This window comes from Barbus barbus (genome assembly GCF_936440315.1).
Source record: "Barbus barbus genome assembly, chromosome: 11".
Classification (NCBI taxonomy): domain Eukaryota; kingdom Metazoa; phylum Chordata; class Actinopteri; order Cypriniformes; family Cyprinidae; genus Barbus; species Barbus barbus.
The window spans coordinates 476,370-493,736 of NC_136739.1; the positions used below are offsets into that span (position 1 = coordinate 476,370).

Genomic DNA, 17,367 nt, shown 5'->3' on the forward strand with positions numbered 1-17,367 from the left:
ATTTGTTCAAATGAAGTTCTTAGCAATGCATATTACTAATCAAAAATGAAGTTTTGATATATTTACTGTAGGAAATTCACTAAATATCTTCATGGAACATGATCTTAATATCCTAATGATTTTTGGCATAAAAGAAAAATGTATAATTTTGACTCATGCAATGTATTGTTGGCTATTGCTACAAATATACCCCAGCGACTTAAGACTGCTTTTGTGCTCCAGGGTCACATATTAAATAATATAATTAATTATGTTTATAATGATCCATTATTATATTTAAAAATCATTTTAAATATAGTAATGAACCAAGAGGAAAGCCAGGCAGCTAGAATTGATTTAAATGTCTGTTACTGGTTGTCACAGTGAGTAAAATAACTGCTAAAGATGTGGATCTGGCATGTTGGTGTGTGTAATCAGTGTTTTTGTATTCCATAGACATCTGCATGTGTCATCCTCTGTAAAGTCTTAACAGAAATGGGCACAATGAATATTTAAAATGTGTGTATGAGATGTGTAGACGTCAGGCTCTCTGTCTCACCTTTGTGTTGCACAGTAAAGAGCAAAGTGTTAGATGGGTTCATAGATTATTGATGGAGAGAACAGTGCTGAGCAGAGCAGCAGATGGTTGTGTGGCCTGTATGCTCATGCCGGAGAGGAAAGAGAGAGCACTGATTGGCTGTGTTTGCATGTATGCTGTGCTTTTATAGTGAAGCTAGTCTTTCCAACCAGACTTTTGTCTTTCAGCGTATAAATTCTGGACTGCCTTTGTATTTTACTCTGGCCAAGAACCTCGTGATCTGTTAGGAAGAATCAGTCTGTAAATAGCCAACCATAGTTTATTTGTTATTTATTTATATATTTAATTTTTACATGACATTTGGATTTATCTGAAATGGTGTATGTGACAAAAATACATTTAGGGTAAAAAAAAAAAAATGTGTGTGCTTTTAAATGCATTTTAAATTATTGTAATTTAAAATACATTTAAGAAAAATCAAGGTTAGTTGTGCTTTTTTGTAGGGCTGTGCAATTTGACCAGAATTGTGTGATTTTTTTATATATATATATATATATATATATATATATATATATATATATATATATATATATATATATATATATATATATTATAATCATAAAATGATGACTGTTAATGTTGTTGTTGTTGTTATTATTATTATTATTATTATTATTATTATTACTATTACTACTACTAAATAATATCAAATTAGGTTATAATAAAAAAAGATGTAAATTAATCACTGGAAAATAAGTTAGGAAAAATACAATATCATAAAATATAATAAATAGAAAATATAATAAAATATAAACTGTATACATAAACATGAAATATAATAAATACAATACAAAATAATACAAATACAATAAAACAATTAATATAATAAGAATATCAATTGTAAACATTGCATCAAAATCATCAAACCTTTTTGACACAAAAGGGAAGGAGCCCTTAAGGCTTTGCTTTTTTTTCTTTTTTTGGTCAAGTACTCCCAAATGCACGTTAGAGCAAACAAAAGATTTCGATTAATCATGCAGCCCTAGTAAACATTGGCTTGCTCAGGACCGTGTACCATAAATCAGGACTGGACTGATATATGGGATTGCCCATGCGCTGGACCTTTGCCCCTGACTCCAGCTTCTTCTGTGTTTTAGTATCCATCATATGTAACTGTTTGCATCTGTGTGAAAGGCATCGCTTGTGCAGTCACACACATGTTTTGAATCAGAGCTTTTAATTGTATTTAGGACCGTTGTAATTTTGAGTCATGTTGAGCGTCAGGTGTCCTGTGCTTGTTCACATGCAGTGTAGTGGACCGTAGTATCCAGCACCACCTGTTTCCGTGTCCCAAGGATACTGTTCAGTTCATATCGTTTGTGTGTCCATAAAGGCAGCACAAGCACTCTGATTCCTCTAAGACCCGACCCAGAGTCCAGAGGAGAACCGCCTCGGCCCAACAAAGGGAAAAGAGCTTCGTAGAGCTACAATAAACAGCTAACTGCAAAATCCATGAACTGTCTTATCTTCAGGGTCGATACTTTTGCTTCAGCGCTGAAAATACTCTGAATGGGTAACTATAGGTTCACAGCGTGCTCGTCTCTTGAAAGAAATGAATCTGTGTTAAACAGAGGCCAGCTCTCTCACCTATTGTGTGCAGCAGCAGGCTTCCTTTTGAAACCAAAGATGGAGTGGCTGTGGAGGGCTAAACTGTTGCCAATTACAGGGACGGGCCACAGAATAGCCTTTACTCTTCTGTTTGTGTGATACATCCATTAAGGAGGAAGGGGCAGAATGCTCAGTCCTAATGACTGGCTTGTCCGTGTCGGCCTTATAAGTGCTTTTTTGCCTCACATTGGCTAATGCATCAGCATTTTAAAAAGCACACTCTAATGCAGACTTCAGTGCCTAATGCAGGGGGCTTTCTTCACAAGTGCTGTGCACTTACATATGCATGTATTAGGGCTGAGCTAAACAACAATTTCAGAATAGACTAGTCGGTGGGTTTAAAAAGCAGACAAAACTGACTGGTTTTGTCCAAACCTGTCAGATTAATGTTTTTGTTCAAATTTGCAGACACATTGATTGTTGCTGGAATCTAATTGGAATCATTCCATATTTGATCTTTGCTTTGGTGTGCTCATTTTCACCTGTTTTTGCATTTAGATTAACTCCTATATGATGATAAAAGTAATCTATTTAAAACACAGAACATTTAATAACACTGTTAAATGCAATCCTTAGCAAAATTAATATGTATTTTTTTATACTGTATATTATAATGTTGCGATGCCTAAATTAGCTTGCAGCACTTATAAATATAGATTTTTATTTATTCTATTTTATTCACAAAGTTTATATATATATATATATTGTCGAATAGCCAAAACATGGCATGTTGTTGAAGCTCTTAAATTAAAGCCACGCTAAAAATGTTCAAACTAATAAAACAAAGAAAACAATGATTGTTGAATGACCTGACCATCATTCATGTATGTTGTTCAAGGCTCTACTGTATGTCTATAAATGCCTCTTTCCTTCTGTGCATCTATGCCTGGTCGTGTTTTGAGGGTAATGGTGGTACAGTGGTCCATCTTCCTGTTGATGATGAATCCAGAAGACATATGACCGATTTCCTGCCACTTGGTTTTTCCATTCATCTGGGTTCCCTGCAGCTGAGGCCTGGAGGAAATGGCCTTTTAGGAAATAGTGTGGAAATAAATTAATTTGGTAGTGCGTGAGCCTCTGTTTAACAGGAGGTCAGTAGCTGAGAGAGCCTAGCACTGCAGTGTTGACCGGAGACCCCTTGGCCTCATTCGCTCAACACTTCACTGACCGGCTCCATTATATACATTACATTATATTCCCCTTCTTTCACATAAACAGGGAATCGGCTAGCACGCTCACTCTTGACCTGTTTCATCTGAGACCCGTGTTCAGTGTCACATACGCATCAATCTGAATGCAGTAGTCAAACAATTTACAAGCATTTACCCTGTTTGCTGCTGGCCTTGTGATGTGCAACCAATGATTACCAGACAATCTGCGTGCCGTATCATTAAGTGAGCGCTGTCACTGCATATAATGTGGTATGTATATCATACTTCCTGCTTTCTTGCTATATTACATCCTCATGTTGTTCCAAATGTTCCATGTCCATATTGTTTTTGTCAGTACAATGAAAACCAGTGAGGTCCGGTGTATTTTGCATAGAGAAAAAAAGTTCTTAAAAATATCTTATTTTGTGTTGTGTGGAAGAAAGTAAGTCATCCAGGTTTGGAACGACATGAAGGATTTTGTGGTGAAGTAAATGCTACAGAAAAACAGTAATTTTGTGAGTATTATTACAATTTAAAAGTTTTCTATTTTAACGAAAACATGTTGTTAAAAGAACAGCATTTATTAGAAATAAAAATCGTTTGTTACATAAGTGTCTTTACTGTCACTTTTGATCAATTTAATGCATGCTTACTGAAACTTCAAAAACAAAATAAATCGTACTCAGTTTGAACTTGCCATTTGAACGGTATGTAAATAAGGAAATAAGGCTTCATTTTTTTGCTGAAAGAACAACCATACTTATCAAAATAGCAGAGACAATAACAGGGGAACAGCAGAAGATATAAAGTCTACAAATTTCAAGACCTTTATTGTCTGAAGACTGTAAATATTGAAGCACTTCGGTAGCTTTAACTGCATTGATTTTAAAGCACTTAAATTTAGAGACGCCACTACTCGAGACGACTTCAGCATCTGTAACCAGTGTTTTAGGATGCTGTAACCGCATACTTTGTAGCACAGCAAAGGAAAAAAAATCTCTACAAATTAGTCAACCTCACCAGTGAACCACCCTGACCCATTGTTACTAGCAACCTTGTAAAATATCTCTTCCATGATGCTATTTGCAATGCTTGTCATGTGGAGGTCAAAGCCACTTGTGTTGAGAGGTGCGTTCAGGCCTCAACAAGAGTCTTACGAAGGGGCCTCTGCTGTCTGACTTGGTTTATCACCAACTATGACATTTACAGTGTCTGTGCCTGCTGGGTTGAAAGATAAAGCTCTCGGGTATTATTATGACTATATTGTAGAGCGAGAGTGATTTTTATGGTAATTGCACGTTCCTGGAGGGTGTCTGTGTGTGTCTGTCCTCGACTCTGTTTGATTTAAGTGGAGCACGTCCGGTGGATTTTCTGCCCCATGCTTGTTATCCTTCTCGGCCAGCCGTGTCTGGCGTCACAGGTGTTTATTCAAGCGCAACGCACCACTTTGTGCGAGCACGTTTGTGCATTTGCTCTTTTCTCTCGTGCATGGATAAAACGCTGTTGGAACATGGCAAAGGAGGTTAACTAAGGAGGTTTTGGAGCTTGTATCATGGGAGCGTTTGAAGTGACGTGCACCTAAGAGGGAGTGTCTGACACAGAAACAGGGCTTTCTTGTTAACTTGCGTGAGTTATGGTGAGTCCCAGACACGCCGAGGTGCACAAGAAGTGGGATTATCCATAGCTGCTTTAAGATGGTGTCACATTATAATGAAGCAGTGAGATTGTGCCTCTGTGGAGGAAATGTGGCATGCTTCTCACGGCTTAGTCCTTTATTCCCCTTATCTTTGTCGTGTGCATAATCCGCACACAGCCGTCCCGTGTGAACGTTTGTCCTGGTTCCCACTCTCAATGGGGCGCTGGAGCTCCGAGTCCAGCAATCACAAGCTAGATAGAAGGGAACAGTTCGACGGCACAGTGGGTTGAGTAGATTTATATATGCAGCAGAAGCGGAGCAGGTGAAACTAGATATTAGATGTGGGTTAATGCCGTGTTAGGACAGGCAGCTATGGTCAGAACGTAGGTCGAACGCCTCTGATGAGGGATTTAGGACCTCATTTTCAGCCTACGTGAGCCGTCGTTTCACTTTGAAGTCTCTCTGAGCCTGTTAAACCTCGCTGAAAGGGTTCAAAGATCTCTGAGACAGACACAAGCAGCGGGGATTCTCACATGTGGTCACGGGCTGAACGAACGAAGAGGGAAGAAAAAAGAGGGCTTGTGAGCAGAAAAAACAAGGGGAATAGAAACCAAGAGTGTTGCTCTGTCTGAAAGGATATAATATGGTGTTTGACTTCGTTTTAGGTTGCATCAGCTCCCCTGAACATATGTTTAGCACTTCAAGTGATGACATTTTTATGAGCAGTCGTGTGCGGACCTAAATTTGCCACAATCTTCTTGCTGACTGAAGTCAGTCTGCTTACCGGCTCTTCAAGCACCAACAGAGCAGCTCTTGAAGGAGTATATGGGTGTTATGTTCTTAAAAGGATAATTCATCTCAAAATGAGAAGTCTGTACTCAACCTCTTGTCTTTTGAAATCCGTATGAGTTTCTTTTTCTTTTATTTGAACATTGAAGTAGTTATTTATGGGTCAATGACTTAAAGAATGTCCATGATTTAAAAATCTGACAAGTTCTGGCAAATTATGGAAAAAATACTTTTTAGATTTTAACAACATCTTCTTGATGTTGGAGTACATAGTCGTGAGAATCTGCGGATCTCTGCTCAATTTTGTAGGCTATATGTCTTTTTGCATGTTGGTTGGACCATATGGTATTTTGTTGGTTTTCTTATTTTTTTTTATTAAAATAAGCAATGAAGCATTGTGTTGTATTTTTTTTTCTTTCCGATGAACAATAATAAAGGATCAGACTAAAAGCTGTTTAGCTATTTTCTATTTTAGAATATTTTCAAATGTAATTTACTCCTGTTATGCGTTTTTTTTGATGAATAGAGAATTCAAAACAACAGTGTTTATTTAAAAAATAACTTTTGTTGTATTATAATTGTCTACTGTCACTTTTGATCAATTTAATGCATCTTAAATAAAAATTCATTTCTTAAAAGGCCCAAGATTCTCCATGTTAGTGTACAATGGAAAGGAATGGAAAATAGGATTTTCAGTAAATAATGTGACATTTATATTTGTTCCTCACACTAAGCTGTTGTATTTTGATCAAATAAAACACATCTAGTCCCTATCTACTTTCAATATATGGAATATAACAGCTTGTACATTATGCTAAATGTCTTTGGTGTTTTATGGAAGACAGTAAATTTGGAATGATATTAGGATGAGTAAATGACAATTTTACTGTGCTGTTTGAGTGAACTATCCTTTTAAATGTGTATATTGCACCCATTGTCCTGGAATACATCTAGTCAAGGCACCTTTATTTATACAGAGCTTTATTCAATACAGATTGTGTCAAAGCAGCTTTACAATATTAAACCGGAAAATAGTGTGTTGATAATGCAAGAGGAATATGTAATCCCATCATTCATCTCACAGTCTCACTTTGTCATAATGTTTCTCTTGTCCATGATAGTTGAATTTGTGATGTAGAGCCAGATCATCCATGCTTTGTTTCTGTGGTCTTCCCTTTAAGAACTGGTCCGACAGAAAGGCGCCGTGTTTTCTGTCCTACAGTGGTTCTTGTTTGCCCATCTAAAGAGAGACTTACTCTCTTGCCTGGCAGACAGCACTCCAGAAATGTATCAAATTGTGAAAACCATCCCACAATGCACCAGTACACAATTAGAATGAGGTCTAAAACCGCTTGCATTCCTTAGGGCCTCCTTTTCAGAGTCGGTCTTATTGCATTTAATTCATTTAAATAATATCAACAGGGCTGTTGGAGTTTATGGGGATATTTTGTCTCATTTTAAGAGCCTTGAGCAGTGATGTTTCTGAAATGATGTCACACTCAGAATGCAAATCCCATTAAAATGCGCTTTTGCAAAAAACAGAGTAAAAAAACTGAAAGAAATTCAACATATGAAATGGATTTATGAGCTCAAGGAAAAAAAAAAGTAGTATCCCGAGACTGAGGGCCTGACAAAACAGCACAATGAAAGCGCTGGAGGGGTGGGGAATAAAGATGGAGTAGCTTTGCATATATTGTAAATATGGCTCCACACACCCAGAAATGAATGTCTTCCATTTTCAAATCGTTTTTTCGACTGGCTGGGTGCAGCTCGGTGTATGAGGCCGTTCATTTTTCATTTAAATAGCCTTTCCGGGGATGTACGCTACTGCTTGGAGGCACAAGTCCATTGACTGCCAGTGTGATGGAAGTGAATCGAAGACTGAAAGAAAGAGGCCAGCATGCATTAACTTAAAAAATGCTACTATGGTGATTTATTGATGAAGTGAATTGTGCCTAAAGACACACCGTTTGTCCTAATGTCTCACGTGCACTTTATTTTTCTGCTAGGATGCATTTTTGCCCCGACCCAGTGCCCGCAACCAGCAGCTTCACAAATTACATCCATGGTCTACAGGCAACGTGTTTTCTGACTGCTCTGTGGTCCTACAATCTTCTGATTCACAGACATTTTACTTCCTTTGGTTCATTATGAAGCTTTGTGTACCTTCCTGTGTACTTCCTGCTGGCCTGTTCTGTTCTCTAGCCTACAAACCATGCAGCCTGTCTCCCCCTCAGGATATTACATGATACATCTTTTTCTCCAGACTCTACATCTGCATATGACCCTCTCACACACCATTCTGTCCCTAGATTACCTTTCTGAATATAGCTTTGTCTCCTATTTTGAGCCTAACCATGCATTCTTATCAGAGATTATTCTTATCTAAAAGAAGGCATCTTAGAAGGCATCTCGTAATTACACTGCATAGCTTTCACCTTGGGATCACACCTATGATGCCTTAAAATGATATTAGAACAGAGCCTTAAGACTGATAACTATAATGATAAAGATATAGTTTTGATTTAAGTCTTTCTAAATGAAAAAGAAAAAAAAAATAGCAGAGTCCACAGCTATAACGATAACAGCACAGAGGAAAGATATCAGATATCATATACAGCGTGTGCTTATAATAAACAGAACATTATTGTACTTGGTGTGGATGATAATAATATAGATATTATTATCATCTTTGTGTGAATGGGCCTTTAGTATGGTAGCCCAGTAGTGCATAAGCACAACGCAACGAAATCGCCACAAAACAACGCATTGGACTAATTTTGTTGTTGTGTGCTAATTTCGTTACGTTGTGGCTTGTTTCCATTGTGGCTTGTTTCCACTGCGTTGCGACTTGTTTCTGTTGCGTTGTGCTAATTTCGTTGTGTTGTGGCTTGTTTTCATTGTGTTGTGCTAATTTTGTTGCATTGTGACTTGTTTCTGTTATGTTTTGATTCCACTATTTTGTGCTAATTTCATTGTGTTGTGGTTTGTTTCTGTTCTGCTAATTTCATTGCTTTGTCACTTGTTTCCGTTGTGTTGTGCTAAATTCGTTGCGCTATGTTTTGTTTCTGTTGTGTTGTGGAGGTTTTGTTGTGTTGTGCACTACTGGGCCACCGTAATTTAGTCTTACCACAACCCTCTCAACAGAGCAACAAGGCCAGGATTCTCCTCTTCTGACATCCCCACAGAGCAGACATCAGGACTGCTGTGGTCATGTCTTGCTCGCTGAATGGTTTTGTATTGATCTAATCAAACCCAGAGCATGCTGTCTTACTACTCATTTCCTGTCCTTCCATCGGGGCTGTAGCCCACAGACCCCTTTCTCCCTGCCATTGGACAGTTTACAGGAACTTCCATTCTTAAATATAGTTAATACTTTTTAGAAACCGATTCATCGACACACACACACCAGTACAGCTGTGCCTCCAGCTGCTCACGCGCACACACACAGGAAGCAGTGTGCCACCCCCCCGTCTGCCTGTACTAAAAGACCGGTGTTGTTGTTTTTTTACGCGGCACAGCTGAGGTGCTGACTGGAGTCCCTGTCCTGTCCTGGAAGAGGCCGCGCATATGCTTTTCTCTTTCACACTCTCTCACAAACACGTTTACTTGGCTAATTGGGGGCATTCCTTATACTTTGTTAGCTAGTTATGAAAACAAGATTTTCTATATTTTTTATAAATTTGTTTGTTCATTCTCTTTTATTCAATACATTTTTTTTGTTTATTCATTTGTTTGTTCTGTCTTTAGTAGTTGTCGTAGTTGTCGACCGATATATCACCAAGGCCGATATTTGGTATTTTTCAAATATCGGCATTGGCCGATAAGTTTTTCTGTTTGGCCCTTGTGTTCGAGGCAGGACTTTTATTTTGACGGTGCTGATAACGGCAGCGTCTGAGCGCACAGTGCTCACATTATCCCTCTTGTTTGCCGTCGTCATTAACAGTTCTGTCTAACACGGATAGAAGTCTAATAATCAGATAGAACAGTTAAACAAAGGGATTGTAATGGATACAAAAAGTATTATAACGATTGCTTTTATATTATTAGTAATAGAAAGGCAAACATTTATAATACTTTCTCGTTTGCCGTCAGCATTCAGCAAATACACATTTATATCATATAAACAAATCTTTGAATGACTAAGGAACATTCAATTTCACAAACCCTGCAAACTTAGTTGAATCGTGTTGAGATCTTGTGAAGTGTGCATGTGTATCCTGCATGATCGCGTGTTCTCTGCGTGAGTTTTGGTGCAAATTGAATGCTTTAAACTAGTGCTGTATCAAGAAAGGCAAGGCATCTGGATAATGTAGCCTATTTTATTGCTTTAATGTTGGTCTAATTACGATCTCAGAAATGCACTCAGTAGCCAATAGGTTGTTTATGTATTTTGGCACGGTAACTAGATGCATGGGCTCAGACTTCCTTGTTTTATATGACTCTAATCTTGCACCTCTCCTGTGAAACCTCATTAGTCCCAAGTTCCTTATCTCCAGTCGGGACAGGCTTCTTAAATCTGGATTTTACTCATCCGAGCTCCGTTAAACCTTAAACGTATCAAAAAGCTGTTTGTCACTTTCTGGTTCAGCTCAGCTTTTAGATAACAGACAGAAAGCCAGCACCTTAAAGTATTACTGTATGTAGAAGTGAAGTGACAATCACAAAACAGGAAATGTAAAAATGTCAAAAATATAAGTTTAAAATGACATGAGAGTGAGTAGATAGTGACAGTTTTCATTTGATTTGCTCCTTTTAAAGCTCAACTCCAATCCTATTTATTTATGTTTTAATATGTTTGCTATTGTTCACTTTACATTTACTGCAGACTCGAACAGACAGCCAGCATGAACGCAACCCCATTTGCACGTTTACAACATCAGCAAGTCATGTGCACTGCTTATGTGTACATAACAAATAAAATTGGCGTTAAAGAAACCATTCAATTCCAATCTGATGGTTCACGGTCAGGTCACATGGCCATGAACTGAACACCTAATCGGATCAAGGATCACATATCAAAGCCGCACAAATCGGATTGAAAAGATTGGATTTTTTTGTGTTCACACTGCTCTAAAAAAAATGAGATCTGTGTCTCACACAGACAAAAGAAATTGGATTGTGTGTTGCCAAATGCTCAATATGATCTCCTCTTCTGGTCATTTGCCTCGCTACATCCTCCTCTAATTGGCTGTGGTTTCCCGCCAAGCCCCTTTTTTGCTCTCCTTGTGAGGAAGTGCTTACACTCTGGCCTGCATCAAATGAGCAGAAGAGGTTTTGGTAATTGCTCCGCTGGGTTTGGAGTTTGTGAGGTGTGGTGATGGTGGTAATGGTCTAGGCCAATTTGCTCCGTGTGTGTGTCCTGTTAAGCATCAGAGCTGTGCATCTTTTGAGGGTTTTTGCGTTACTCTCTTGGGCCGTGAGACACGGCATCATGGCTTGTGTCTGTATACACAGCGGCTCCATTAAAGTGCTTTTGGACTCCGTGTGAGAGAGGCAATTAAAGCAGGACAAACAGCAGGCTTGGGAAAGTGGTTGTCTCTCATGTACCAGTATTTATCAGAGACTTTAGTGCTGACTAAAGACTAGACTGTAGTCTCCTCCTGCATTGTCTTCCTCACTCGTTCTTGTATTTAGACAGGTTTTCTTTTGATGTTTGCTGCTTTGACCGCATTTGATCTAGTTGGCTCACTTTGTCTATTATCTACTCACATTGTCTTCTGTTTTTAATTGTTGTCAGTTTTAAAGTGGTTTTGTTCTGTTCATTTGTTCCCGTGGGACTCTCTTTACAGCGATTTGTGTAGTAATAATTATGGTTGGGAATTGAGAACTAATTCCTATTCAGTGCTTTCATTTGTCAAATACAGTATCCAAATTATTTTCATGGCATTCAGTTTTAATATAAATAAATGTGTAAAATTTTCTGGGTTGCACTTTATTTTACAGCATGTGTACTTACTTGCACTTACAGTGTACTTAAAGTGTACATACCTAAGAAAGTACTGGTAATATAAGGTAACTACATGGGCTAGGGTTAGGTTCAGGGTTAGTTCCTAGTAGGGGTGTGCGATATTGGAAAAAATGTGCCAAAAAAATCTTTGCCTAACAACTGACTGACTGAATCAATGAAGAGTTGAAATGCAAGTAATTATATTGTTATTAGATTGACGTGTAGAATATTTACAGAGTTTTATGTTAGTTTAAAGGGACAGTTTACCGAACAATAAAAATGAAGTAATCATTTGCTCAAGGGCACCTCAGTCGTGGTGTTGAGGGTGGAGACAGTGTTGGTTATTCACTCCCCCACCTACAATCCCTGCCGGACCTGAGACTCGAACCCACAAGCTTCAGGTTACAAGTCCAACTCTATCCATTAGGCCACGACTGCCCCAGGGCTGTTATACTATAAATAAGTACTAAAGAAGTAGACTACTAAAATAATTAAGGAACAAATCTCTTCACTAAAAATAATACAATAATAATAGGCTCTATGTGATTAGTTTACACTACTAATTAGCAGGAATTCAGATTAGTAATGCTGGATGAGAGTTTAAACAGTTTAGTGAGATTGTATTGTTGTCAAAAGTATAAGGTTGCTCAGGACCGTGATTTAGAAGCTAGGTGAAATAAAACTTTTATGAAATGTCTTGCTCTCTCGTGCTTAGCACCCAGAGGACCAAAAGCTCCTGTGGTGTGCTTTATTAAAGTACTGTAAACTGGTATTAAAATGTATTTGAAACAGACAAAACTCATCCTCCTCTGCAGGAGAGAGAGAGAGAGCACGTGTTGTTAGAAGCGCATGGTGTTTTATACAGTATGTGATCCATATTTAATGCTGCAGAGCTGGTTATTCTGGGGAAGTCTTCTGTGACCCACATGGAAACGCTGCTTTCATCAGCCGAGCTCAAAAAGAGGAATGAGCCTGACATGAATGTTCCAGTTAAATATCTCCGGAATGTCTCTGGATTTAATGCCAAATGAAAACTTCATCCTGCTGAAATCAGACTGATGGCTCATGGTCTAGCAGGCTGTCGCTTTCATCCGTTGAATGACAGAGCTTGTTACTCCAGCCGTGCCAGAACTGCAAAATGGACCCTGACGCACTTAAGAACCACATACATAACCACATACTGTACTGTAAAGACTTTTCTTTGAAATGATGAGACGGCATTTTTTACTAGTGGACATAAATGACCCTGTGGAGTCTTTGTTTAGAATGAGATGTGCATGGTGAACTATGTAGCAGTCCGTACTCTTGCAGTGGTCTGTGCTGACAGGTGAAGTCTGGTTTTCAGGGGAAATGTCTCCCAGACAGTCTTTGAGTCTCAGACTCCTGAACAGTGGCTCTGAGGACTTTGGAACAGGGAAGCGAAACTTCAGCAGACAGACCAGGGGTCACATCTTCAATAAGGAAGATGCTTGAAATGAGAATACCAAAACACAGATATGAAGTGCAAAGAAGAGTGCATTTTTAAGGTTCTGTGGGAATGTAAGGAAGTCCGAGTTAGTTTGGTGCTAGCATTAGAGTTAAAGGTGCAGAATGCCAGTTAACTGACTGTCTGATGATGGTTACTACACGCAAAAAAGCATAATGTGGTCAGTGATTGGCTGGTTGCTTTGCAGCGTATGAAGGGTTTTGTACTGTAATTCCTCCAGATAATATACACTTCTATTCAAAAGATATACACTCTCGTCCTTATTCTGACCAAGGCTGAATATTTGATTTATATTGGTATTGATTTTTTTAAAATTAAAATAGTAATATTATGAAATATTGAATTGAAATATTATCACAATTTAAAATAATCGTTTTCTGTATATGTAATATATTTTAGATATAATTAATTCCTGTGGTGGCAAAGCTGAATTTTGTTTTAGCAGTCATTAGTGTTACATGAATGATCTGCTCAAGAAGCATAATATTATTATCAATGTTAAAAACACTTGTGCTGCTTAATGCTTTTGGAAAATCATGATTTTTGATGAATAGAAAGTTCAAAAGAACAGCATTTATTTGAAATAGAAATAATTTCTAACATTATTAATGCCTTTACTGTCACTTTAGGAAATTTAATGGTTTTATGGATATAAAATAAAAATCTTACTGAACCAAAACTTTTGAATGGTAGTAGAAATCTTTAATATGTATTTAGGGGATATATATATATTTGTGAAGAAGCCTTTAAAAAGGTATTAGGAATTTTATTTGAAGCTATTAGTTATTATAAGAAAGATATTTTGAAGCACATTTATTTTGTTTTGTTTTATAATATAATTTAATACAGTATGCTAAGTTTGAAAAGTCATAATATTGGTAGTACTGCAGATAATAATAATAATAATAAAGCAGTTTTTATCATCCCCATTTGTACATAATCTTCAATTCCTTTATATCTAGGCGGTCATCAGGCTTCCCATCTTTATAGTCAGTTATTGTCATGCCTGGCTCTTTGAGGCTAGTTTGGCTCTATTGTCGAGCTGTAATTCTGACTGAAGACAACCGTTTACTGCACATGAAGGTGTTTATGGGGAGCCAGGTTGGCAGAGCGTCTCCTACAGAGCCGGATGTCATGGAGAGAGAGAGAAACGCAGGGCATGACAAACATCAGATCACCTTGGGAAGTGTAAATTATTCCCATGTGCATGGTTGTGCCACAGCGCAGCGCAGTCGAGATAACCCAGCTGTCTGCTGCCGTCCTGTAGAGCTGTATACTGACGTAGCACTAGGATGCTGTTTGAGTGGGGTTTTTGAGTGTGTAGGAAAGCACAGGCGTGTGTGGGAGTACAGGGGTTACGAGAGGGAAGGAAAGTGATAAAAGCCACTTTCAGTTCACTACAGGATGGCCCGGAGATGCAGATGCGTGTGCATATTTAGACGTAATTAAATCACTGACGTCTCTTCTGAGGCGTGGGGAGCGTTCACCCACACACACTCACTCATCGTCACAGATCCACACCAGACGGGACGCGCTAGCAGATGGGCTGCATCTCTTTTCTGTTACAGATTGGACAATGACATCCGAGGAATGACTTTCTCGCTGTTCTCTCAACTCCAAATGTTCACACTTGTCTTCCTTTATGCTACGCTTTTGTCAAACTCAGGCAGGCTATAGGACGATGTTAGTTTATTGGTTAACATCTTTTATTCTGTACAGAACTCTCTTTATTCTCACAGAGGAGGTGTTGTGGCTGTCTCAGAGATGCTGTAAAGCATCTGAAAATAAGAAATAATGCCACTTGTGTGTCTCGCGGCGGCTTGAGAGAATCAATTAGTACATAGATACTTTTACACTTTAAATAAAAAAATAAAAGTTTGTTTACATTATATATGCATGTGTACTGTTTATATTTATTATGCATATATAAATACACACACATACTGCATATGTTTAGAAAATATTTACATGTATTTGCATGTATATATTTATATTCAATATAAATGTATAAATTATATCATATATAAATATATTTAATATATAAACATATTTTTCTTAAATGTATACATGCATGTGTGTGTATTTATATATACATAATAAACATACACCGTACACACACACATATATTATGTAAACAAACATTTATTTTGGATGCGATTAATCGTTTGACAGCACTGATATGTATGTATATGTATTTATAGGTAGATCATGCCTTTTAACATAAAGTCCATTTTCCAGATATATTCTCCAAATATTCAAGAATATAAACGTAGTATGCTATACTTTTACAGGAAAATAAAAACTTTATATACACACAAAGATGAATAATTGCCACTTTCACACATGAAACCCATTAAATTGCACTAAAATGGCCAGATTACATTCTCTAGGGAGTGTTCTGCATCTGCTATTCACATATTGCTACCGTTCACTCATCTGCACCAAAATGCTGTTAAAAGTTTATAATGCCATTTGTCTTCGGTCCTGTGTATTGCTTGTTTTATTCTAGTTTTTTTCATAAATGAGACCATCTTTAGTTTCAGTAATCGGTCAACTAATTTCTTCATCTGCTTGCTTGGAGAGAAGATTTTCCACTTCAAAACCTGTCCAGTTCAACAGCATTATTTTCCCAGTCCAAACATACCTAATGAACACTTAATTTAGGTCTTTGGTCTGTTTAGGCACGTCTCTTGCTAGGTGGGCTTATTTTTATATGTATACCTGAGCTGAGTGTGTTTACAGAAACAGATTATGATTTGCTGGCACTTTGACCTTTGATTTGTGGTAATTGTAGTTTTTACAGTGTAAGTGTTTTGATCGCAGCAGACAGCGTGTGTGTTTCTTTAAAGGTGATTCTATTGAGTGGCTGTTTACTGTATAATGGGCCTCTTGGCTGAAGGCCACTTGCTTCTGTGACTCCACACGTACACAAACACATCTCAAGCACTCAAAACTTGAAGGTTTTCTTATCAGACAGGAGTGCATTTTTTATCAAAATTATAACTAGATTATTGAGAAATACCTTTTGACTGGTTATGGTTCACCTAATTAAAAATAATACCATTATAAGTCAAAAATTAAACGGAGTGTGTATTTTACACTAAGTGCGAATAGCCTGCCTTGTTGGCAGAGGCCACTTTCAGTAACTCCGCCCACCAGTGTGTGATTGGGCTAGTCAGAACTACAAGATGGTTGGCTGTTGTCAGCTCTAGTGGATAGTCATTTTGACGCAATCGACCCGGGTTCGAATCCGCCTTTTGCAAACTTTTTTTTTTGGTCCCTTTTTTAAATTTCAGATCACATCAGAAAAGCATTTATTTTCAATAAAAATGAAGGAAATAATAAAAAAGTTGAAAATAAAGTATTGGGTAGGTGTAGGGAGGGCTTTTGTCCCAATAAGGTGGCATCCATTTAATAATTAGAATTAAAATTATAATTTACACTCAAGAAGTTATTATTGCGTACTGTTTTATAATGTACTACGATACTGAGGTGCAGATAATTGCCACTATTTGCAATGAGTAGTATAAATGGCAAAAAGTCCTGCTATTTTAACAGTGTAAATGGAATCTATAGCTATTTGCACTTAGCATATTTTCTTAGCGATAGATGCTATTTACACTATTTGTGAATAGCTATTACACTTAGTGTGAATAGCTGCTGCCAAAATTTAAAATATTGAGATGTTTATGTTGAATATACTCACATTTTTGACCCATTCTGTCTTTCTTCCAGTGGTCTCATGCTCGGCCCAGCGACAGGTCGCAGTTCAGCCGGGGCCCTTGATCCGAACGGAGGGCTCTCACATCACCGTCTGGTGTAATGTGACCGGGTACAAGGAAGGCGTCGAGCAAGACTTTGAATGGTCCATGTACCTTTACACCGCTCCCGATCGAGAGATCCGTATCGTGAGCACGTCCCAGCACAACTACGCCTACGCCTTGTACGCCCAGCGCGTCAACAGCAAGGAGATCTACATCGAGAGGCTAAGCGGAGACTCTGTCCTGCTGCACATCACCAAGCTGCAGGCCACTGACCAGGGCATGTACGAGTGCTACACTCCCAACACCGACAGCCGCTACCTGGGCTCCTACAGCGCCCGCACCAACCTCACCGGTGAGTCCCTCCGAGCTCTCGCTTAACCCTGATTCATAATGTAGTGTGCTTTCT

General features: G+C 38.1%; 1 protein-coding gene across 1 annotated transcript in view; it reads left to right on the forward strand.

Annotated features, from left to right (window-relative positions):
* Positions 1–17,367, forward strand: part of LOC306877166 (immunoglobulin superfamily member 3-like) — a 142,873-nt gene that overhangs the window by 11,664 nt on the left and 113,842 nt on the right. Inside the window, exon 2 of the mRNA XM_079428732.1 lies at positions 16,933–17,313. Coding sequence (XP_079284858.1) covers positions 16,933–17,313 — 381 coding nt within the window. The remainder of the gene's footprint in view (positions 1–16,932; positions 17,314–17,367) is intronic.